Genomic DNA, 24374 nt, shown 5'->3' on the forward strand with positions numbered 1-24374 from the left:
TGCGAATCTCCGATCTAAATCAACCGATTTGAATCAAATGATTCGCGAACCCGCTGCGAATCTCCGATACAAATCAAATGATTGGATATCCTGATCCTTAGTCCCGATTTGAATCAAATGATTCGCGAACCCGCCCCGAATCTCCGATACAAATCAAATGATTCGCGATCCTGATTAGTCCCGATTTGAATTAAATGATTCGCGAACCCGCTCCGATTCTCCGATACAAATCAAATGATTCGCGATCCTGATCCGAAGTCCCGATTTGAATCAAATGATTCGCGAACCCGCTCCGAATCTCCGATACAAATCAAATGATTCGCGATCCTGATCCGAAGTCCCGATTTGAATCAAATGATTCGCTAACCCGCTGCGAATCTCCGATACAAATCATATGATTCGCGATCCTGATCCGAAGTCCCGATTTGAACACGCTGCGAATCTCCGATCTAAATCAAACGATTTGAATCAAATGATTCGCGAACCCGCTGCGAATCTCCGATACAAATCAAATGATTCGCGATCCTGATCCGAAGTCCCGATTTGAATCAAATGATTCGCGAACCCGGTGCCATTCTCCGATACAAATCAAATGATTCGCGATCCTGATTTGAAGTCCCGATTTGAATCAAATGATTCTCGAACCCGCTCCGAATCTCCGATACAAATCAAATGATTCGCGAACCCGCTCCGAATCTCCGATACAAATCAAATGATTCGCGATCCTGATCCGAAGTCCCGATTTGAATCAAATGATTCGCGAACCCGCTGCGAATCTCCTATACAAATCAAATGATTCGCGAACCCGCTCCGAATCTCCGATACAAATCAAATGATTCGCGATCCTGTTCCCGAAGTCCCGATTTGAATCAAATGATTCTCGAAACCCGCTCCGAATCTCCGATAAAAATCAAATGATTCGCGAACCCGCTCCGAATCTCCGATACAAATCAAATGATTCGCGATCCTGATCCGAAGTCCCGATTTGAATCAAATGATTCGCGAACCCGCTGCGAATCTCCGATACAAATCAAATGATTCGCGATCCTTTTGGAGCGCTATGAAACATTCATTTAACAAAAGCTAAAGAGATTTATTCTAGCGTATATCTTGTACTTCTCAGGTAATAATGGACCTATTTCAGATGTGGCCAAAATTAAAACAACATCATTGTTTGGTAAAACATATTTCAATTTTTTTTTCGTAAATCAATTTTTCTACCAATATATATTTTGGCCATTTTAGTATATATTTTTGAAAATATATGTAAAAAATATAAATATAGGCCTATTTATAAAAACCTTTAAAAATATATTTTGCCCTCCATATATTTAAATTCAAGAAATTACATTTACATGCAGTACATTTGAAGAGAAATGTTATTTGTTGTCAAAACATGTAAAAGATTGAAACTAAATACGTTTTAAATGTCAAAAATATATTTTATTGAGTTTCATTGTTACAACATATATTAAAAATATATTTTGGCCTGATTTATTAATTTATTGTTTGCTGCTAGAATAATAATAATAATAATAATAATAATAAACAAGTTTTACATAAGTCAAATTCATTTTTACTATAATTATAGTAAAATAAATAAACAAGTTAGGGAAAAGGGAGTTAAAAATAAATGTAATCAGTGTCTAGAATCATACAATCTAAATAAGTTTGGTAACAGTATACAGCATTCATATTCAGCCTATTTTTACATATTGTTGAGAGTCCAGAAACAACTGACCCCATGTTTTCAAGAGACTCTAAATATTGTTTCATAACATGTAATATTAGTCATGAACTGAAACTACAGCTCAGATGAAGAGAGTGTTACTGAAGCTCATCCAGACAGACATGCAGTAATTCACCTTCTCAGGTATGAAGCCCATGAAGCATATTCATGTGAAGTTATTTTAAAATAAGTCTATCTGCAGCACGTGTTATTGTTTTGTCCGTATTTCTGGAGCTGGAGGCGGTTTTTGGAGCAGGAAGAGTGAGAGCTCAAACAGAGCGTGTTCTTATTTCCCGTAAGCCTCTTGGATCACATGCCGTGCAACAGATAAGAGCTTCAACAAACACCGGTGTAACCACACTAAAGCGAGTTGGAAATGTATTAAGAGGTCACTGTAAGGAGATTCTTCTGGAGAAACTCTTTGGCTGAACTTTAAGAGGTCCATGAAGTCAGATGGAGCTTTAATGAGCGTCTCCTGGCAGGTATGGAGGAGCCGGTGGACATGAACCGAGGCTTCTTCAGGAAAGTGGACGTTCCCAATCATGCACACTACATAGTGGCCTTCTTCGTGGCAGTCATCGGGGCTGTGGGAGTGATCGGAAACATGCTGGTCATGTATGCCTTCTTCAGGTAGGAACAACTTTAAGCATTTATTGTTATGAAGCTGAGGCTCTTTTTGACAGTGAAGTGTCTAGGTGAGCATCACAGTTTCTGGAGGAAAGATTTTACTTTTAAGGCATTTTTTGCTTTATAGCTCAGGAAACTTTCAAAGTACATTTAATTTCATTTCAGTCTCTTCTGCTCACAAAGGCCGTATTTATAAAAAATACAGTAAAAATTGTGAAATATTATTGCCATGTTGCTATCATGTGACACTGAAGACTGGAGTAATGATGCTGAAAATACAGCTGTGCATCACAGAAATACATTACAGTTTAACACATATTCACATAGAAAACTGCTATTTTAAATTGTAATAATATTTAGCTATTTTAATTGTATTTTTGATAAAAAAATGCATTCTTGGTGAGCAGAAGAGACGTCTTTCAAAAACATTAAAGTATCTTCATTTTTACAAACTTATCGGTGTAAAAATAATGTGGATGACGACGGAATTTGATAAATTCATATTGAGATCTCTGATCTTAGCAAATCTGAGCACAGTTTGAGCCACTTTTAAGATCTTTTGTAATTCTTTTTTCACAATATCTCATTAAAAACAGATTTCAAGACACATATTCCAGTATACTGACTTCACTGAGGTTTGCGCCAACTGATGCTGTGAAATGTTTGGTCTTAATAACTCCTCAATCCTGTGTCACTGCAGTGTGACTCACTGCTGATTTTGTCTTTTATTTTAATTACTCATACTCCTGTTTGAAGTCTAGCAGTCTTGACATGGTTTTATACTGACGGGTTTATTTTAGTCTCTGCTGAGAGGGATGGTTTGCCGTCAGTAATAGATGGTAACAGCAGACACACTGCAGCTTCATGGTGAGGAGCGTTTTCAAATGCGGAGGTGAAAATGATAAAGTTCTCATGATTCTTTACCTAGATTTAATGTAAAACTTGTGAGTGGATGTAGAATTATGTCATTCCTGTAAATAAAGTATGAGATTAATCAAGGTTAAACAGGAGAGGTTAACTGCAGTGTGAAGTTTGTTGATAACCAATTGGCTTTATAGTTTTCGTCAACTACATTTTTTCACAACGCTGATGATTTTGTCAATATTGATTTTATGCATCAATGAAATGAAGTTAATGTATTTTGCACAGTTTCGCACTTTCTAACTGTTGAGAATCTCTGAGCAACACACAGCAGTGTTTCGTTACTGAATGCATCCATGGTTTTGAACAAATGGCATGAGTCAATGATTCAGTTACTTGCTTGGTTTCTGAATGAATCAGCTGTTTGAATGAATCATGAGTCAATGATTCAGTTACTTGGTTTCTGAATGAATCAGCTGTTTGAATGAATCATGAGTCAATGATTCAGTTACTTGGTTTCTGAATGAATCAGCTGTTTGAATGAATCATGAGTCAATGATTCAGTTACTTGCTTGGTTTCTGAATGAATCAACTGCTTGAATGAATCATGAGTCAATAATTCAGTGACTCATTCATAAGGGCTTGCTTTGTTTCTGAAAGAATCAGCCCTTTAAACTAATTGGTTGAGTGAATTATTCAATGACAAACAGTGCTGCATTTTAGTTAGATATTTAGAGTATCATTTCAATTTTTTATCATTTAATATTTCATAAAAAAAACCCATTAAATCTGTGTGTGTGTTGCTTGTTGAAACCCTAAAATCTCTCATATTAACAGGTTAATAATATATTTTCCAGGAGTATATAATGAATTTGGAGTTTTTAGAGAATTGTTTTAAAATCTTGATATTTAGTCAACTAAAGCTAGACTAAAACAATTCAGATGAGTAAAACATGACTAAGTGGCATTTTAGTGTAAAGACTATGATTAAAACCAATCCAAAATGTGGATAGGATACACTCTATGTGATGCATTCAGTCTAAATCCTCTAGGGCCGCTGACACACTTTTTGCATTTGTTCAGCTCTCACTCTCAAAGCGCGCTGCTCTCCTCAGTCCCATGACACTTTGTTATCGATCACAGCTCTAAAGACAAAACACACACACTTACTGTATGAGTGCTAAAGATCTGACTCTGAGAGACAATCTTATGTAATTCATATACATATAAAAGCACATTTACTTATTATTCTTTTTATATTCTGGCTTAAAAGACTGTTCATTTAAGCTTTTTTTTTTGGTAACACTTTACAATAAGGTTTCATTCATTAACTAAATGAGTAATTGTGTTCCCATAGCCTTTATTAATCTTATTTAATGTTTATTTCAACATTTACTAATATGTTTCTAGATTAAAAGTTGGTCCTGTTAACATTAGTTGATGCACTGTGAACTTGCATGAACAAACAATCAATAATTAGCTTTAACAATATTAACAAATACTTTAAAAATATTGCTCTAGATAGTGCATTAACTAATGAGATACAACTGTAAAGTGTTACTGATATTTTAAAGTTAAAAAACAATAAATCACTGTATTTCTATTAACTAGCATTAACCAATATTAATAAAATCTTTAAAAATACATTGATCATTGTTAGTTTGTTAATTCATCAACTAATGTCAACAAATGAGATCATATTATAAAGTGTTACTTTTTTTTTTTTTTCTAAGTTATGTCTTCAAGAAGCTGATGTTTGCATTGGTCCACTAACAATATGATTGCATAATGTAATGAAATGAAGCCTTGCAATTATGTAACATGATGCACACTGACTGTAAACAAAGCAAAATGTTTTTGACCGTAATTAATCAGATGCACATGCAGGCCTGTAGGGTTTGGGAGTTTGTGGTGATCATGTGGAAGTGGAAAATATACCATCAGCTTCTCGGTGGTTGATGACAAGAGACAGAAACAAAGCCACTGACGACCTGTTTAATTCAGCAGACCCGCTGCACAACACAAGAATCAATGCCTGACCTCTTTAAAAAGGCTTCTCATTTATTCTAGCACTCATCTCCATTAACTTTACTGTGTGCTGGACAGAATTTACTTAATGTGCTTAGATGTGCATTAACAAGACCAGCTCAACAAGCTCATAACATTTATGCTTATGCTATACATACATTTTCTTTCAAATTCAGCTTGTGCAACCTCTTTTACTTCCATTAGAAGACAACGCAGTGATTATATAGAGGCTGATGGGCAGTGGCGGCCGAACTTTAGTGTTTAGGTGATGCAGATCCAACGACGAATAAAACGTCCTATCATAAAAACACCACGAGCCAGTAGGCAGCTAAGTTCCTTGAGACAGTACCTTTAACATTGTCCTTTAACATTGTCCAATATATGCAACCAAAGCACAATCCATCTCTGTCCCAGATTATGTCTTACCTAATAAATAATCATGACTGCTGTTAATCAGATGTCAACCAGCAGCATTAACAGACTCTCATCGTACTGTACAGTATGTGAGGATTTGAACCCTGACTGAGAATCACAACTCGTCCTCGTGAAGTGAGCTGCAGCGTCTCTCTGGATCGTCTGTCAGCTGAGAGCTTTCTAGGAAAGGCCGTGTTGTTCCCGTGAAGTGTTGATGTCTCCTGCAGCTCTAATGCTTGATGGACGGGGATGAGGGTTTCAGATGGGGGACTTTCAATCAGAGGAAATTGTGTGAACTGTGACTGTAGGATTAATGAGATGATGTGCAATCACAATGATTGTTGTGTGATGAATCACCTCAGACGCAATGTGTTGAACCAATAAACTTAACACCATCAAAGCGTGTAGAAGTTTCTAGCACTGTTTCTATCTACTGCAGGTCTGTCGTCTGATTGATAGTTTTGATTTTTTTTTCCAGTAAAAGGTCTTTTAGTGTAATTGTACAAACGTCCAGCTTCAACTGGAGCTTTACTTGTCAATTCTTGAGTGATTTTGATCAAGTAAAGGTCAGAATAACTGCAGTAATATCTCCAGATGAACTCTTACTGGACTGAAGCAGCTCAGCTTTACTTGATTCTCCATCAGTCATGTTTTAGAGTCTCAAATCTGATCATCAGGATCTTTTGAGGAGCGTTTGTTTCCAGAAGTTTCTCAGTGGAGGAATGATCTTCACAAGCCTCCAGAACATCTCACATCTTCTGAGGAGCCTTTATTGCTTCATCTCTCAATCAGCATTGGATTGCATTGCAGTAGATATTTGGATCATGTCAATCTTGTCTTAGTAAGACATATGGTTGAAGATATAGAACAATGACTGATATTTAGTTCATTTTATGTTATAAAGTCTATTGTTATAAAGATCTCATTGATTTACATTACAAGCATAAGAATTGCATCACTTTCTGTCCACATAAATATGAGCATCTACATCTAATACAGTTTTTTTTGGGTAACAACTTATTTATTTATTTATTTTTGACTCTGAATGAAATTGACATTTTTTCCTCCATATGATTTTCCTCTATATTGGGCTATATGAGCCATAAAAGTCTAATGGATCAAATATGATAAATAAATAAATAAAAACACATGCTAAGTTTAATATATATATATATATATATATATATATATATATATATATATATATATATATATATATATATATATATATATATATATATATATATATTATATCTCATATATATATATATATATATTGTCTAAAGATTCACCAAACTCTTTCATTTAAATTTGATAATGCATCATGCAAAATGCACTCGTTACCTTTATATATCTTTGAATTTATATAGAGATATATTCCAGTTATCACTAACTGCATAGTTTGATCATATAAAAGTGAAAATAATTGTGTGAAATATCGGTGCATTAAAGGTTTAAAGGAGTGTGAGGTGACGCATGTGTTTGGTTGGTCAAAGTCAATAAGTTTAGATGATGTTTTGAGGAAATGGCCATAAATAACATGCTTTTGCTTTACATCTACTATGAGCTTCTGATACTGGGATTGTGACTGAAGGTACTTTTTTGTGTTTCAGTAACAAGAAACTACGGACGCCGCCGAACTACTTCATCATGAATCTGGCAGTGAGCGACTTCCTCATGGCCATCACTCAGTCACCCATCTTCTTCGTCAACTGCATGTACAAGGAATGGGTGTTTGGTGAAATGGGTACCTAATTTCCCATCCTCCACATCAAGACGCTTAGTTACTTAAACCCTATTGTAGACACATAATACAAACCATTGACAAAACTGTTAATGTTAAGCTTCCATCTAATCCGAGATCTGTGTTATTGGGGGATGAATCAGTTCTTCAACTTGATAAAGGAAGAATTTATGTTTAGTTAAGTTGGCTCTGATAGCAGCAAAGAAATGTATAGTTATAAAATGGAAATCAGAAAAAAAAAAGTCTTCAATGTTAAAAAGATTTGGGGCGAATTTATTGCATACATGAATAACTTGGATGTTACATTGACTGTTGATGTTATAATGTAACCCTTCTTTACTTTAACTTCTTTATTTATTATTATTATTATTGTTATTTATTTATGTATTTATTTTTATTATTATTCTTTTGTTTTTATTTATTTATTCATTTTATTTTATACGTCAGCTCACTGCCTCGCAACAATCTTCATTTAAGTGTTATGTCTAGTGAGGGTGGTATAGGTTAGAAAATAACGTTTATTTGTATATTGAACTGATTTTGTAAATTGTTGATGTGAGAATAATAAATATATTTATTAAAAAACGATGCTTACTCTGTTTCCACATCACACATCTGCTTCTCCACGCAGGTTGTAAGATGTATGCCTTCTGTGGCGCTCTGTTCGGAATCACATCCATGATCAACCTTCTGGCCATTTCCATCGACCGCTACGTCGTGATCACCAAACCCCTGCAGGCCATCCGCTGGACGTCCGGACGCCGGACACTCATTATCATCCTCCTGGTCTGGATCTACTCTCTGTGCTGGAGTCTGGCACCCCTCGTGGGATGGAGTGAGTTTAGTGTTCATTTTGTCAGCTATTTTGTTTTAGTCAACTAAAAGTCTCACTACTTTAGTCTAGTTTAAGTCGAATAAAATCTGAAGTATTTTAGTCTAGTTTTAGTCGAATAAAATCGGAAGTATTTTAGTCTAGTTTTAGTCGAATAAAATCGGAAGTATTTTAGTCTAGTTTTAGTCAAAGAAAATCTGAAGTATTTTAGTGTAGTTTTAGTCGAATAAAATCTGAAGTATTTTAGTGTAGTTTTAGTCGAATAAAATCTGAAGTATTTTAGTCTAATTTTAGTCAAAGAAAATCTGAAGTATTTTAGTCTAATTTTAGTCAAAGCAAATCTGAAGTATTTTAGTCTAGTTTTAGTCGAATAAAATCTGAAGTATTTTAGTCTAGTTTTAGTCGAATAAAATCTGAAGTATTTTAGTCTAGTTTTAGTCGAATAAAATCTGAAGTATTTTAGTCTAGTTTTAGTCAAAGAAAATCTGAAGTATTTTAGTCTAATTTTAGTCGAATAAAATCTGAAGTATTTTAGTCTAGTTTTAGTCGAATAAAATCTGAAGTATTTTAGTCTAATTTTAGTCAAAGCAAATCTGAAGTATTTTAGTCTAGTTTTAGTCGAATAAAATCTGAAGTATTTTAGTCTAATTTTAGTCAAAGCAAATCTGAAGTATTTTAGTCTAGTTTTAGTCTAATAAAATCTGAAGTATTTTAGTCTAATTTTAGTCAAAGCAAATCTGAAGTATTTTAGTCTAGTTTTAGTCGAATAAAATCTGAAGTATTTTAGTCTAATTTTAGTCAAATCAAATCTGAAGTATTTTAGTCTAGTTTTAGTCGAATAAAATCTGAAGTATTTTAGTCTAATTTTAGTCGAATAAAATCTGAAGTAGTTTTAGTCTAGTTTTAGTCGAATAAAATCTGAAGTATTTTAGTCTAATTTTAGTCAAAGCAAATCTGAAGTATTTTAGTCTAGTTTTAGTCGAATAAAATCTGAAGTATTTTAGTCTAGTTTTAGTCGAATAAAATCTGAAGTATTTTAGTCTAATTTTAGTCAAAGAAAATCTGAAGTATTTTAGTCTAATTTTAGTCGAATAAAATCTGAAGTATTTTAGTCTAGTTTTAGTCGAATAAAATCTGAAGTATTTTAGTGTAGTTTTAGTCGAATAAAATCTGAAGTATTTTAGTCTAGTTTTAGTCAAAGCAAATCTGAAGTATTTTAGTCTAGTTTTAGTCAAAGAAAATCTGAAGTATTTTAGTCTAGTTTTAGTCGAATAAAATCTGAAGTATTTTAGTCTAGCTTTAGTCGAATAAAATCTGAAGTATTTTAGTCTAGTTTTAGTCAAATAACGTCTAAAGTATGTTAGTCTAGTTTTAGTTTATTAAAATCTGAAGTATGTTAGTCTAGTTTTAGTTTATTAAAATCTGAAGTATTTTAGTCTAGTTTTAGTTTATTAAAATCTGAAGTATTTTAGTCTAGGTTTAGTCAAATAACGTCTGAAGTATTTTAGTCTAGTTTTAGTCAATTAAAACATGACATTTTAGCAATAAGATTATTATTAATTAACCGTACAGCAGTGTATAATTTAGTCAAGTCAAGTCAAGTCACCTTTATTTATATAGAGCTTTTAACAATACAGATTGTGTCAAAGCAGCTTTACTGTATTAAATAGGAAGATAGTGTGTAATAATGCAGAAGGACAATAGTAAACACTCAATTGTCAGTTAAAGGCAATTTATCATTGAATTCAGTGATGTCATCATCCAGCTCAGTTCAGTTTAAATACTATCTGTGCGATCAAGTTGATGATATCACTGGAAATGAAGTGTCCCCAACTAAGCAAGCCAGAGGAACCAAACTCCATCGGTGACAGAATGGAGAAAAAACCCTTGGGAGAAACCAGACTCAGTCGGGGGGGGGGCAGTTCTTTTAGTCTTAGTCTTACTCAAATGCACATTTTAGTTATTAACATATTTAGTCAACTTTGTCATGTTTTTGTCAAGTTTAAGTCAACAAAATGTTTAAACATTATAGTCTAGTTTCAGTCAATGAAATCGTGGTCACAATTTCGTCATGTTGTGTAATTGGTTAAACTGACAAAAAATAATTTTTGCTCAAAATTATTATTGTAATAATTGTCATTTGAGAAATTAACTTTTGCATTTTAAGTATTGCACTTTCACCAGTTAGCCCAAATATCAACTAATACGCATGGTTTATTTTACATCATCTAGTGTACTGATTTATTATATAGGCTTTTTAAAATTAATATCAGACTTATGCACTCTCTCTGTATACAATATGAAAACTGGTAAAAAACAAACAAACATATATTGTAACAGTGAAATTCCTAATAGTAATCCCACTTAATCCAAATTGCAATAGCTTCTGTTTCTCTATTAAATCAACAGCGGTTGAGTAAGTGCATTTATTCAGCAACCAAAAAAGCAAAAAATATAGTCAAGATCTCATGACAGAACACAGACCGGCTAAGTGTCACTTTCATTAGATCGCTAAACTCCATCTTGTTTGACGTGTTTTCACATCATCGGCTGCCACACTTTCGCAATAAAGAGTGACTGCGTGTGCATGGTTGCCAGATTGCAAAAAATAAGCAACTCTTTTGAAAAAATTTGAATTCAAACTTGATATCAGTACATGGGAAAAAACTCATCAACGAACATTTTGCATCATAGTTTTGGTTGACAAAAATTGACACTAAGTGCAACGTCTTTCGTTTGCCTTTGGATGAGACAACAATTTTTTTTGAGTTTCTTGACTCTGTTTTTCTTGGACAGGTTCCTATATCCCAGAAGGCCTCATGACGTCCTGCACATGGGACTATGTGACATCCACGCCGGCGAACAAGAGCTACACTTTGATGCTCTGCTGCTTTGTGTTCTTCATCCCTCTTGGAATCATCTCTTACTGCTACTTCTTCATGTTCCTCGCCATTCGGAGTGCAAGCAGGTACAACGTCAACCAGGTTCCTACACGTTTTCCATTTCATCATCTCATACCTTTTCAGATTTATTTGTAGATTTTTCACTATATTTGATAAATGGCTTTAAAATCCTTTTACATGCATGCTAAATACTGACTAGTTTGTTGCCAAATAATTTGTGGAAAATTGTAGCTACAGCAGTAACTGTAGCCAGTGTTATTTTAGTATCATTGATTTACTATTTTAGTTTTTGTTAATATTTTGCATCAGATTTTATTTTTTATTTTCAGTTTTCATTTGAATTTTAATTAAATTATAAGTAATTTTGTTGGGTGTTTTTGTCATTATTATTATTATTATTATTATTATTATTTTAAAAAAATGTCTATATAGGTTTATTTTCTATTTATTAATTTTAGTTATTTTAGTACTTCAACTTAAATGAAAATGAGTATTTAAACTGATTTACATTATATACATTAAGTGCACATTATATATGTAATTTACATAAATTAACATTATAACAATATAAAATGTTAAAAAATAATATTCTCAATGATTACATTTATTTAGAAAGCATTACTTTATTATTTAGTATTTAATATACTATCCAATGAAATAATCTTGATCTACACTGAAAACAAATCTATAACCGAAAAACCATAACATCTTATTTAACTGGTTTCATTCAAGCCAGAAATTTTACCATTTTACCAGAATTGATACCAACAAAACTATTCTTTAAGGTGAAATCAGGAGGAAATATATTTAAGAGGACGATTGCAGGTTACCACTTTTTATAAATTCACTGATCAATTAATTTATTATCAGGCATTCACACCCCTAAAGTATTGATCCATATAGCATTATTTGCATTATTTTCAGCATTATTTTCAGCATGTCATCTGTAAATACTGATATATTATTAAATATCTGTTGTCAATATTGAGTCTGATTCAATTCAATTCAAGTTTATTTGTATAGCACTTTCCTGATACAAATCATTGCAAAGCAACTTTACAGAAAATGTACGTTTTCATTTTAAAGTTTTATATTTAGTAGTAGCTTATCAGTGATAGTTTGATCTAAATGATTGTGCGCTTCCTTTAAAACGTGTGCCTAGAATTCATTCAGTCATGTTAAACAATCACTAAACATTTGGCTGCCTGCTCCAAACACCATGAACAACAGTTCTTAATATGTGTCCCTGGAGCACAAAAGCAGTCTTAAGTCTCTGGGGTATATTTGTAGCAGTAGCCAACAATACATTGTATGGGTCAAAATTATCAATTTTTTTTTTTTATGTCAAAAATCATTAGGATATTAAATAAAGATAATGCTCCATGAAGATATTTTGTAAATGTCCTACCATAAATATATAAAAACTTAATTTTTGATTAGTAATATGCATTGCTAAGAACTTCATTTGAACAACTTTAAAGATGATTTTCTCAATATTTAGAATTTTTTATTTTGCACCCTCAGATTACAGATTTTCAAAATATTGTACTATCATAACACACCATACATCAATGGAAAGCTTATTTTCCAGCTTTCAGATGATGTACTGTATCAATCTCAATTTAAAAAAATTGACCCTTATGACTGGTTTTGTTGTCCAGGGTCACATATTTAAAAAAACAGAATAGAGACAATGGGGACATAAATATTTGTCCTACACTGTTTTATTTTTCTGCACACGCCTATTGGGCTCAAGATCACCATGATAAACAATCAGGACAGGTTATGGCAAGACGTCTGGTCACCCTAACTGGGATGTCCCCATATGCTGTACATGTCATTCTTGGAAAAATTCTTCTTCTTGTGTGTACAGAGATCTGGAGAAGCTGGGCAGTCATGTGAGGAAGACAGCGCTCATCCAGCAGCAGTCCATAAAGACCGAGTGGAAGCTGGCGAAGATCGCGTTCGTGGTCATCATTGTGTTCGTTCTGTCCTGGTCTCCTTACGCCTGCGTCACTCTCATCGCCTGGGCAGGGTACAGTAATTATGTTTCCATCCAAAGTTACGAATTAAAATTATGTGCAAAATTGGAATATCACATAAAGCATTTGCGAATAAAGCACTGCTTCCATCCAGTAAGTTGTCTTGTTTTCTAGTATAAATATCTAAGAATTCTTGAATCAAGATGAATTTACTATACAAGTATGTCTTGTTTTCTAAAAAAAAGTATCAAAATTTTGTTAGTTTTTGCTTAAAACAAGCAAAAATATACTAATGTAGCAAGAAAAATAATCTTGTTTAGACTTTGAATTAAGATTATTTTTCAAACCTCATAGGCAGATATTCTTATTTTTTATTCTGTAGAAGTGTTTCCATCACAGTTTATGCACGTTTTCTTATTGGATAAGAAATGTATCCTACTTAGTTAAGTGCATAAGTTCTTTAAGCGCATTTTTTGAATTTATATGCATCTTGTCATTTCCATCCAGCGTCTTTTTATGCAATATCCCAAACTGTGCATAAAAATAGGTGGATGGAAACACCAAGATGTGCTAGTGGCATCTGCTTGAAATGAGTTTTGTGTCATTGGTTTGACGGTTGGTTAGTTGTTTTCCAGTGCATAGTGCATAGAACTAAATGCAGATGTGTAGTCATTATTTTGACAGATTTGTAGAAATGTAGCATTGCATCAGTGTCTCATCAATGGATGCTCTGCAGTGAATGGGTGCCGTCAGAATGAGAGTCTAAACAGCTGATAAAAACATCACAATAATCCACAAGTATCCATCAGTTACATCTTGAGAAGACAAAAGCTGACACAAATACAGCATTAAGGCTGCGTTTACGATGGCCACTCTATGTGAATTAAATAAATCATTTTAACAGCATGGCCGTTTAAAACTAGAGGGTCTACCATGTGCATAGTAAAGCGATCACTGCAGACAATCCTTTTGGTTAAACAGATATTGGATACCAGTCGTGTCTAAAGTCAGTGTAATCAAGTGGGCCAAAAAATAGGATATGGTCAAAAGATGGGATCTGTGCATTAAGACTGGTAGTGTACACTCTTAAAAATAAAGGTGCTTAAAAGGTTCTTCTCAGCGATGCCATAGAAGAGCCATTTTTGGTTCCACAAAGAACAATTCAGTCAAGATTCTTTAAAGAAACATCTCTTTCTTACCTTTTTATAATCTGAAGAGTGTTCTTTTGACTGTGATGCAATGCTACATATTTACCTCATTTAGCAACTTGTCAGCAACTACCTTATTTCAAGTAAAAACTTTAGAAAAAAACACAAGGTGGAATTACTGATGTATTTTATGTTGTAGAACAACATTTGAAAATATCTTAAGTTTGTGTTCACCACAGATCTTATTTCAGGCAATCAACAACTCATTCATAATGGATGATGGAAGTAGAAGTGCTAAAATGCTCTATAAAAATGGAATTAAATTACACACATTTGTATTTAGCGGTTTGTTCCTAAACTGTGATGGCCAGTTCAACGTAGTTCATCTAACCTCTCGAAGAAGTGTTCAGATTCACGTGTAGTCTATCAAAGGGAGTCCAACCACGCAGAAGATCGGAGACTTTCTCAGAATTCCAGGGTGAAGAGACGTCCTTTTATAGAAGTACTGTCCGCAGCAAAAGACAGGGTTTATCAGCTGAATTAAAGGCTGCTGGGTTCACTGAGGCGATGAGGACTGCGTAGGGCGAACCAGCTTGATGCTAACACCTCTGTGTTAGCGTCAGAGTTCAGTGTTCTGGAGGATAGACATAATCAGGCATGTGATTCTTTCCGCTCAGCTCACAACACCTCTAGGTCACTTCCATGTCATGTAAACAGCCACTGCAGGGGTCACCGGCTCCTCCTGACCGCTCACAAACATCTTCTCACAATTTTTGTCTTGGTTTCTAGTACAAATACACTACAAAAAATGATTTTCATATTTAGTATTTTATCTCGTTTTCCAGTTCAAATATCTAAACATTCTTAATTCAAATTAAATTTGCTTGAGAAGCAAAATGACTTCAGATATAAAGCTGCTCTCTGAAAAACTCTAACAAAATAAAGTGAGTTTATGCTTAAAACAAGAGAAAAATATAATTTTTGTTTCTGTGAATTAGGTTTATTTGTATCTCAACCCTATTGACAGGTATTTTTCTTGTTTTAATCTAACTTTATTTTGATAATTTTCTGGGATATTTGCAATGAAAATAGACTATATATATATATATATATATATATATTTTTTTTTTTTTTTTTCTGCAGTGTATCTAAACATTCTTAAAGTGAGATACATTTGCTTGACAAACAAAATGACTTACAGTAAGATATTAAGTCTTGTTTTCTGAAAAAAAAAATTATGAAAATTAAGTGAGTTTATTTTTAAAACAAGTAAAAAAGTATTTGTCAGTGGGGTCAGAAAAATAAGAATTAAGTTTGTTTGTCTGACCCCACTGGCAAATATTTTTTTCTTGTTTTAAGCATTAACTCACTTAATTTTGATCTTTAAATATTTGCTTAAAACAAGAAAGAAATATTTTAATTCAAAGGGAGAGCTAGATTATTTTTCCTACCCCATTGAAAGCTTTTTTTTTTATTGTTTTAAGCATAAACTCACTTAATTTTAATACAGTTTCTCAGAAAGCAAGACTTTATATTTCAAGTTATTTTGCTTCTTAAATAAATGTATCTTGATTTAAGAATATTTAGATATTTGGACTGCAAAACAAGACAGAAATGCTATTCAAGATAATCAGCTTTTGCAGTGTAAAACTGACATCACACTTTCAGTAACCATAAAAACTGCACACCAGGACTGCAAACGTTCAGGCAACGTTTCCTTGTGAATAATGCTTGCAGAAAAGACCAGCATGAGTTTCTGTGAGGCAGGGATGTGCTATGTCTAGAGCTGAAGATGTGCTTTGGTTATTGTTTTTATGGTTCAGGTACAGCCACGTTCTCACGCCGTACTCCAAGGCAGTTCCCGCAGTGATTGCCAAAGCATCAGCCATCTACAATCCCTTCATCTACGCCATCATACGCTCCAAGTACAGGTTTGTAGCCTTAGGCAGTCACCTTAGCAGCCACACGATACGGAGACAATATGTGACGCATCTATGTTTCTGACTGATTCACAGAGACACGCTGGCTGAGAAGGTGCCGTGTCTGCATTTTCTTTCCCAGTCATCACGGAAAGACTGCATCTCGGTGTCCAACAGCGAATCTTCCTTCAAGGAGCCCATGCTCAGCCGACAGTCATCAGGGTCAAAGGTCAAGTTCCAGCGAGTCTCCTCTATGTCCACCGCAGACACGGTTAGTATTTTACTACGAGGACACTGAATTTAGTTCAAGACTGCATGACCTCATTATTCAGATTGCACAATATTACGAATGTGATGCTTTGTATTTATAATATAATGCAAATCCAGCACTAAATCAAGGAGATATTGTTATTGTTATTATTTTGTAAAATAGATATGACCAGGTGTACAGTGGTGGCCAAAATGATTAGAACACTAGTATTCTCTGCAGCTAAAAAAATATTTTAAATCAGTTATGTCTATTTTTTGCTGTACAGTCGTGGCCAAAAGTTTTGGAATATTGGAATTTGGAAAAGTTGCTGCTTAAGTTTTTATAATAGCAATTTGCATATACTCCAGAATGTTATGAAGAGTGATCAGATGAATTGCATAGTCCTTCTTTGCCATGAAAATTAACTTAATCCCAAAAAAACCTTTCCACTGCATTTCATTGCTGTCATTAAAGGACCTGCTGAGATCATTTCAGTAATCATCTTGTTAACTCAGGTGAGAATGTTGACGAGCACAAGGCTGGAGATCATTATGTCAGGCTGATTGGGTTAGAATGGCAGTCTTGACATGTTAAAAGGAGGGTGATGCTTGAAATCATTGTTCTTCCATTGTTAACCATGGTGACCTGCAAAGAAACGCGTGCAGCCATCATTGCGTTGCATAAAAATGGCTTCACAGGCAAGGATATTGTGGCTACTAAGATTGCACCTAAATCAACAATTTATAGGTTCATCAAGAACTTCAAGGAAAGAGGTTTAATTCTTGTAAAGAAGGCTTCAGGGAGTCCAAGAAAGTCCAGCAAGCGCCAGGATCGTCTCCTAAAGAGGATTCAGCTGCGGGATCGGAGTGCCACCAGTGCAGAGCTTGCTCAGGAATGGCAGCAGGCAGGTGTGAGCACATCTGCACGCACAGTGAGGAGAAGACTTTTGGAAGATGGCCTGGTGTCAAGAAGGGCAGCAAAGAAGCCACTTCTCTCCAAAAAAAAAACATCAGGGACAGATTGATCTTCTGCAGAAAGTATAGTGAATGGACTGCTGAGGACTGGGGCAAAGTCATATTCTCCGATGAAGCCCCTTTCCGATTGTTTGGGGCATCTGGAAAAAGGCTTGTCCGGAGAAGAAAAGGTGAGCGCTACCATCAGTCCTGTGTCATGCCAACAGTAAAGCATCCTGACACCATTCATGTGTGGGGTTGCTTCTCATCCAAGGGAGTGGGCTCACTCACAATTCTGCCCAAAAACACAGCCATGAATAAAGAATGGTACCAAAACACCCTCCAACAGCAACTTCTCCCAACAGCCCAACAACAGTTTGGTGAAGAACAATGCATTTTCCAGCACGATGGAGCACCGTGCCATAAGGCAAAAGTGATAACTAAGTGGCTCGGACGACCAGAATGTTGAAATTTTGGGTTCATGGCCTGGAAACTCCCCAGATCTTAATCCCATTGAGAACTTGTGGTCAATCCTCAAGAGGCGGGTGGACAAACAAAAAATCCACTAATTCTGACAAACTCCAAGAAGTTATTATGAAAGAATGGGTTGCTATCAGTCAGGATTTGGCCCAGAAGTTGATTGAGAGCATGCCCAGTCGAATTGCAGAGGTCCTGAAAAAGAAGGGCCAACACTGCAAATACTGACTCTTTGCATAAATGTCATGTAATTGTCAATAAAAGCCTTTGAAACGTATGAAGTGCTTGTAATTATATTTCAGTACATCACAGAAACAACTGAAACAAAGATCTAAAAGCAGTTTAGCAGCAAACTTTTTGAAAACTAATATTTATGTTATTCTCAAAACTTTTGGCCACGACTGTAGTGTGTCAGTAGGAAATATCAGTTTACATTTCCAAGCATTAATTTTTCCATTAATTGTAATAATCCAGTGAGACTAATCTAGCCATTGCTGCTGATACGGAGTTAAACCAAATCATAAATAAATGCACTTATAATGCTAAAATCTGCTTACAGTATACGCTATTTGTGCAGCAGCAGAAATGTTAATAGTGACTGTGCATTATATAGTATAATCTTTAAAGTTGCTCTGATTTTACCAGCGTAAGACATGAACTACTTCAAGAACAGGCTGAAAGAAAAGCAAATGCTCTTTCTTATTAATTATATTGTATTTTATCTGTCTACCTATTCTTCTTATACAGGCAAGATGTGTCTGTGTTGATATGCAGTTCATGTTCTGGGATTATAGGCCTGTTATTTGCATCTTAATTGATACCTTTTCTACTACGTGATTGTTTGTTAAAGTTACTTGTTGTTTGCTAAAGGCTGGATTAGTCTGGATGTTTCAACTCTTGTTTCTGAAAGTCAGAGGCAGATTCTGAGTAGTCAGAGATGACAGATTTCACAGAAAATTGCATTGTGTATGATGGACAAAATTATTTTAAAATGTAAGACTTTGATTCCATCAAGTTTTATCTCTGTAAATTTGTTGTATGTTTTGGGTGACAAGACATTTTGAGAACTTTTGATAATTTGATAATGCGTTGTGGAGATATTCACTCCTTATCTGAATCTTTACATACTGTATAATTGCATAGTGTCAATATAGACATACTGTATGTGGCCACTAAAGTTGCTGTTTAATAAATAATCTTTAAAAATTATTTAAAAAACTGCAAAATCTGGTTGTATGAAAGTGCAGATAATTGCATTTTATCATTTTAACTGCATGCCAGCTGTTACTCTGTGTTTGCTAAGTTACTTTTGCACAGATTTCTACCCTGATTTGCAGTCTGAACGGTTCAACTCTCTAAAAAAGAATCCCACCTATTTAAGTTAAAAACTTAAGTTCAGTTGCTGTCTTGAATTAAATATAATAAAATTGGCTTTACAAGTCATTAGAAGTCAACTGAAATCAAATTGAATCTCTTATAACTTAAAAAAATGAAAATTGGACTTATTGATCATATCTGCAGATTTTGGCCATTTGGTGTTGACATATTTTGCGTAAAACTGTGTACTAGTCAATGATAGACACAATCATTTTTTAGCTTCAGGTTTTAAATCTATCCAGTTGGAGGAAATCAGACATGAAACAATCAAACATTGTAAAAAATGGCTGTTTTTTATGTCAAATGTGTCAGTATACATTATATTGCATGTGTTCTAGGTCTGGAGTGATGTAGAATTAGATCCTGTGGACCAAAGGAGTCTCAGAAACTCACATTCGGCCAATCAGCTGAGAGATGAAGAATGGAAGACACAAGCTAAACAGGGCAAGACGAAGAACAAGAGGCGACAGGAGGAAAACCACAGTGAAGATAAGGTAAGGTATTTACTTCACGAGCAGTAAACATCATTATTTAGATCATTATTAGTCATGGATTCTCAGGAAACTGATTAAATGCACAGCGTGGCTGTAATGTACACTCTAAAAAATAAAAATTCCACAAAGTGGTCTTTGCAGCGATTCCATAGAAGAACCAATTTTGGTTCCCCAAAGAACCTTTCAGTGAACAGTTCTGTAAAGAATCATTTTTTTTATTAGTGTGAGAATCATTTTAATAATTTAAAGAATCCTTCTCCAATTTAAAGAAACCTTTTTTTTTTTGCATTGGAATGGTTATACACTCTTAAAAATAAATGTTCTTCTTTATTGGCTATGATTTCATGAAGATCCTTTAACCTCCATCCACAGAATCTGCACTTTTGCAACATTTATTTTTAGGAGTGTACAGGTGTTAAAGTTCAATGGCAATAAAATCGCTTTTACTTCTCTAACAAGACTCAGTCTAACAAGTAAAATGTGTAGGCTACAGGTTTGTCACAATAACACTAATAGAATAAATCAGTTACTTATTAGAATGATCTCCTCCGATAGATCAAGCTGCGCGTCGCATTGCATTCTTCTTCTGAGGTAAATACAAATCTTATTCCTCACAGCGTGTTTTCTTCCAAAAACAAAAAGTTGCTGAGATGAACTTGATGAATCTTCATGCTTTGTTTATGGAGGTGATGTGGGTGTTTACATGTTTGTGCGTCTCACGTGAATATTTATCATATAAAAGCCAGGCTCGGCCCGTGGGCGTGATCACATAACAGATAATGAGCTCAGATGGGAAAGACTACACATCGTATTGGTTTCATACAGATAACAGAGAATATTTGTTTTCCATAAGACTTACTTCATTTAAAAGTAGACACTTCAAGCTTTCTATAGACATCTCTCTCGTGTCTGTGTGTCAAGTATTCGCTGAGTTTGGGTTCATTTTAGTGACGCGTTTCAAAAAGAAGTTAGCGGAGACCGAGACGGCTGAAAGCGCACCCTGTTTATTTTCATTATTTTACAAAAGCACAATGTTTTGTTGATATTGTGATTGTACACAAATAAAAGTAGGCCCGTTACAGATTCAAATGATGTATTACTCTTATGTGGATGATCAAAAATAACAGAGCATTTTAAGTTCTTTGCACGGGAAAAATGCAAGTGATTCCACCGGTGACACTGTCGACCCCAGAAGCTTCAGATTTCCCAAGAACCCAGCGTTAAGGGACCACTGGATGCAGTTTGTTGCTCTAGGGCAGAAACGGAGTTGTGCAAGTGTGTTTATTCCTGTCATTTCGGTGACAAATTAATTAAAATTTAAGTAAAGTTTTTGTCCATGTTTTATTTATGCAATGTCACAGCTTGCAGACGATCGCTACGCAAAAGCTGCGCGTGCTTGTGTCTCTTTAGCTCTGCCCAAAGCATGGCATATACTGTAGGTTCTCAAGATTAACATGAGGTTGGCAAAAACTGAGTGTGTTCTGTCCCCTTTAAAAACAAAGGTTCTTTATTGGCATTGATGGTTCCATAAAGAACCTTTAGCATCCATGGAACATTTCCATTGCAAAAAAAAAAAAAAAGTTCTTGATAGTGAAAAAGCTTCTTTAAAAATGATTCTTTACAGAAATGTTCAATGAAATGTCCTTTGTGGAACCCAAAAATTGTTCTTCTATGGCATCACTGTTAAAACCTCATATCTGGAACTGTTATTTTTAAGAATGCTAGTTAAAGGCATCTGTCAAAAGCATAATTGTAAATGTTTTATCCATCACAGGCTGCAGCCACAGAGAACGGCTCTTTGAATGACTGCGGCCTTGACCTGGTGTCCGAGTCCGTCAACATGGCCACTGTTCCTCTTCTCATGGCCAAAAACACTCCAGGGGAGGAACAAGAGGAGGAGTGCAAGGAGGAACAAGAGGACAGTAATTCCCTGAGCCCCCTGAGCAATGGTCTGGCTTTTTATGAAGACACACAGGAGCCACAAATCATTATCGGCCCCACGTCAGAGCAGACCAGAGAAGACAAATTAATACTGGACCTCAAGAGCCTGAACTGCTCCAGTGAGCTTCTGGAGTCTGTGGAGAAATTCCTCTCCTGAGGCTGAACCAGAGACCCAGAGATCCTCTTCTGTATGTCTATGTTTCACTGAAGACGCTTGAGAACCACAGTGTTCACATCAGTATTTTAGTTGAACAAGTGTAGTGTAGAAGTGTAGACACAGTGTAGAAGTAGCTGAAAGAGACACAACCACTGTGCACATTTGCTCTTTAACGAAGAGTGTTCTTATGAATATGCATCACACACATCATAATGAGACTAAAAACATTTAACTCAATTAATTTCTCTAAAGGAATGTTCTGGGTTCAATACAAGTTGAGCATATTGACTCATTTTGATTAATATAGAAAATAATTGTGAAAGCAGAAATTTCAGTTATTGCAATGCAAGTAAAACAAGAGTTTTAAAGCAGGCATAGGGATTTTGTTTTTATTAAAACGCTGAATCATCCAGTAAAAACTGGGTTTATTATTTGTGATGTCCTTTTTTTGCTTGTCGTGCAATACTAGTAGTTAATGTAAGTAGATTTTGCTGCATGTAAAGTTATTTTCTAATATCCATGCATGCATCATAAAATATTTTTCCCATATTTATTGATGTTTTGTGGTCATGACACTGAAATGATTTAATATATAATATAAATTTAACACTGACAGTTTTCATACTGCAAGTGACTCCGGTAAGTAGGTTGTTTCAAAGCAGCAATAAGCAGGAAATAACAGTATTCATCAATTATGAAATGACTTCAATGTCAGCTAGAAGCAGCTCCACAGGAGACAATAGTGTTACTATTGTTATTCAGCTCAATTCAATTCAATGTCAATTCAATTCAGTTTAATGACACTCTCAGTGTTGCAAAGTTAATCAGTTATGAAACAAAACCGATTCAAGCTGTAAAGCAGCTCTACAGAAGACAATAGTATTATTACGCCGCTCACTTTAGATCCATGTTGATTCAATTCTCCGCTTGGACATCAGGATGTGCCAGTTTTGTTTTGTGGATGTTTTTATTCTGAAATTTGTGTACTGCTGTTGTAAGTGCTTTACGGTAACTATTTATGAGTCAAATGATGAGTAATTTTTTTCTTGTGTGTTAATTGACATTACAGGACAAATACTTATGATAGAGCTTAACTTATACTGAAGCTCGAAAATTTCTTTATGTTCATCCCAATACTGTAAAACACAGTCAGATGAGGGATCTGTGTAAAGCACGTTTAATTGCTCTATCCTAGATCTCTCAGCTTTATATTGTGTGCTTCTTTCGGCTGTATGTTCTCAAGCACCGTACATGTGAGTCATCCCATAACCAAAAACTAATCCTGTGGCACCTGTACATTGTCGAATCCTGTTTTGTAGTAACCTATGCCAGAACGTTCGAGTGGTTTGTGAGGAAAGATGTATATACTTGTGTAAGATACAGTATAAAACAACAAAAAGTGACCTGAATCTTCATCATGATTCTTAGATTTACATACCAATACAACAAATTGCTGAAATAATAAGAATCAGAATCAGAATCAGAATCAGAATGAGCTTTATTGCCAGGTATGTTTACACATACGAGGAATTTGTTTTCGTGACAGAAGCAGAAGCTCCGCAGTGCAAGAGAATGACAGAAACAAAAAACCACACAATAAAAGAATAAAAAAATACAAAAAATACAAATCAGTAGGTAAGGAATGACAATATACAAATTGACAATTGTATGGCAGATATATTACGAGCAGTTATGTATGTACAGGTATATTATTTACAAAAAAAAATAATAATTTAAGTGTACACTAAGTATGTGTGTTAGATAATAAGTATATGTGTCTGTAAATATAAATAGTGTAATGTGTTCCACAGTTATTGTCAAGTGTTCATTAGATGGATTGCCTGAGGGAAGAAACTGTTCCTGTGTCTGGTCATTCTGGTGCTCAGAGCTCTGTAGCGTCCACCAGACAGAAACAGTTCAAACAGGGAGTGTGCTGGATGTGAGGGGTCCAGAGTGATTCTGCCAGCCCTTTTGCTCACTCTGGATAAGTACAGTTCTTGAATAGACGGGAGGGTTGTACCGATGATTCTCTCTGCAGTCCGGACTACCCTCTGTAGTCTTCTGAGGTCAGATTTAGAAGCTGAGCTGAACCAGACAGTTACTGAAGTGCAGAGGACGGATTCAATGATGGCGGAGTAGAACTGTTTCAGCAGCTCCTGTGGCAGGTTAAGCTTCCTCAGCTGGCGAAGGAAGTACAACCTCTGCTGGGCCTTTTTCACAATGGAGTCAATGTGAATGTCCCACTTCACGTCCTGAGAGATGGTGGTGCCCAGGAACCTGAATGACTCCACTGCAGTCACAGTGCTGTTCATGATGGTTAGTGGGGGGAGAGCAGGGGGGTTTCTCCTGAAGTCCACGATCACCTCCACTGTTTTGAGCGTGTTAAGCTCCAGGCTGTTGAGAGTACACCAGACAGCCAGCTCTTTAACCTCCTGTCTGTAAGCAGACTCGTCACCATCCTGAATGAGGCCGATGAATGTGGTGTCATCTGCAAACTTCAGGAGCTTGACAGAGGAGTCCTTAGATGTGCAATCATTA

General features: G+C 35.1%; 1 protein-coding gene across 1 annotated transcript; it reads left to right on the forward strand.

Annotated features, from left to right (window-relative positions):
• Positions 1-1689: 1689 nt before the first annotated feature.
• On the forward strand, positions 1690-23266 carry opn4xa (opsin 4xa). Its single transcript, XM_042733309.1, has 9 exons — positions 1690-2359; positions 7273-7406; positions 8035-8238; positions 11032-11203; positions 13012-13173; positions 16092-16199; positions 16284-16458; positions 19583-19738; positions 21513-23266. Exons 1-9 carry the CDS (start codon positions 2214-2216, stop codon positions 21834-21836), a joined length of 1581 nt encoding a protein of 526 aa, XP_042589243.1. The 5' UTR covers positions 1690-2213; the 3' UTR covers positions 21837-23266.
• Positions 23267-24374: the final 1108 nt, after the last annotated feature.

This window comes from Cyprinus carpio, chromosome B10 (genome assembly GCF_018340385.1).
Source record: "Cyprinus carpio isolate SPL01 chromosome B10, ASM1834038v1, whole genome shotgun sequence".
Classification (NCBI taxonomy): domain Eukaryota; kingdom Metazoa; phylum Chordata; class Actinopteri; order Cypriniformes; family Cyprinidae; genus Cyprinus; species Cyprinus carpio.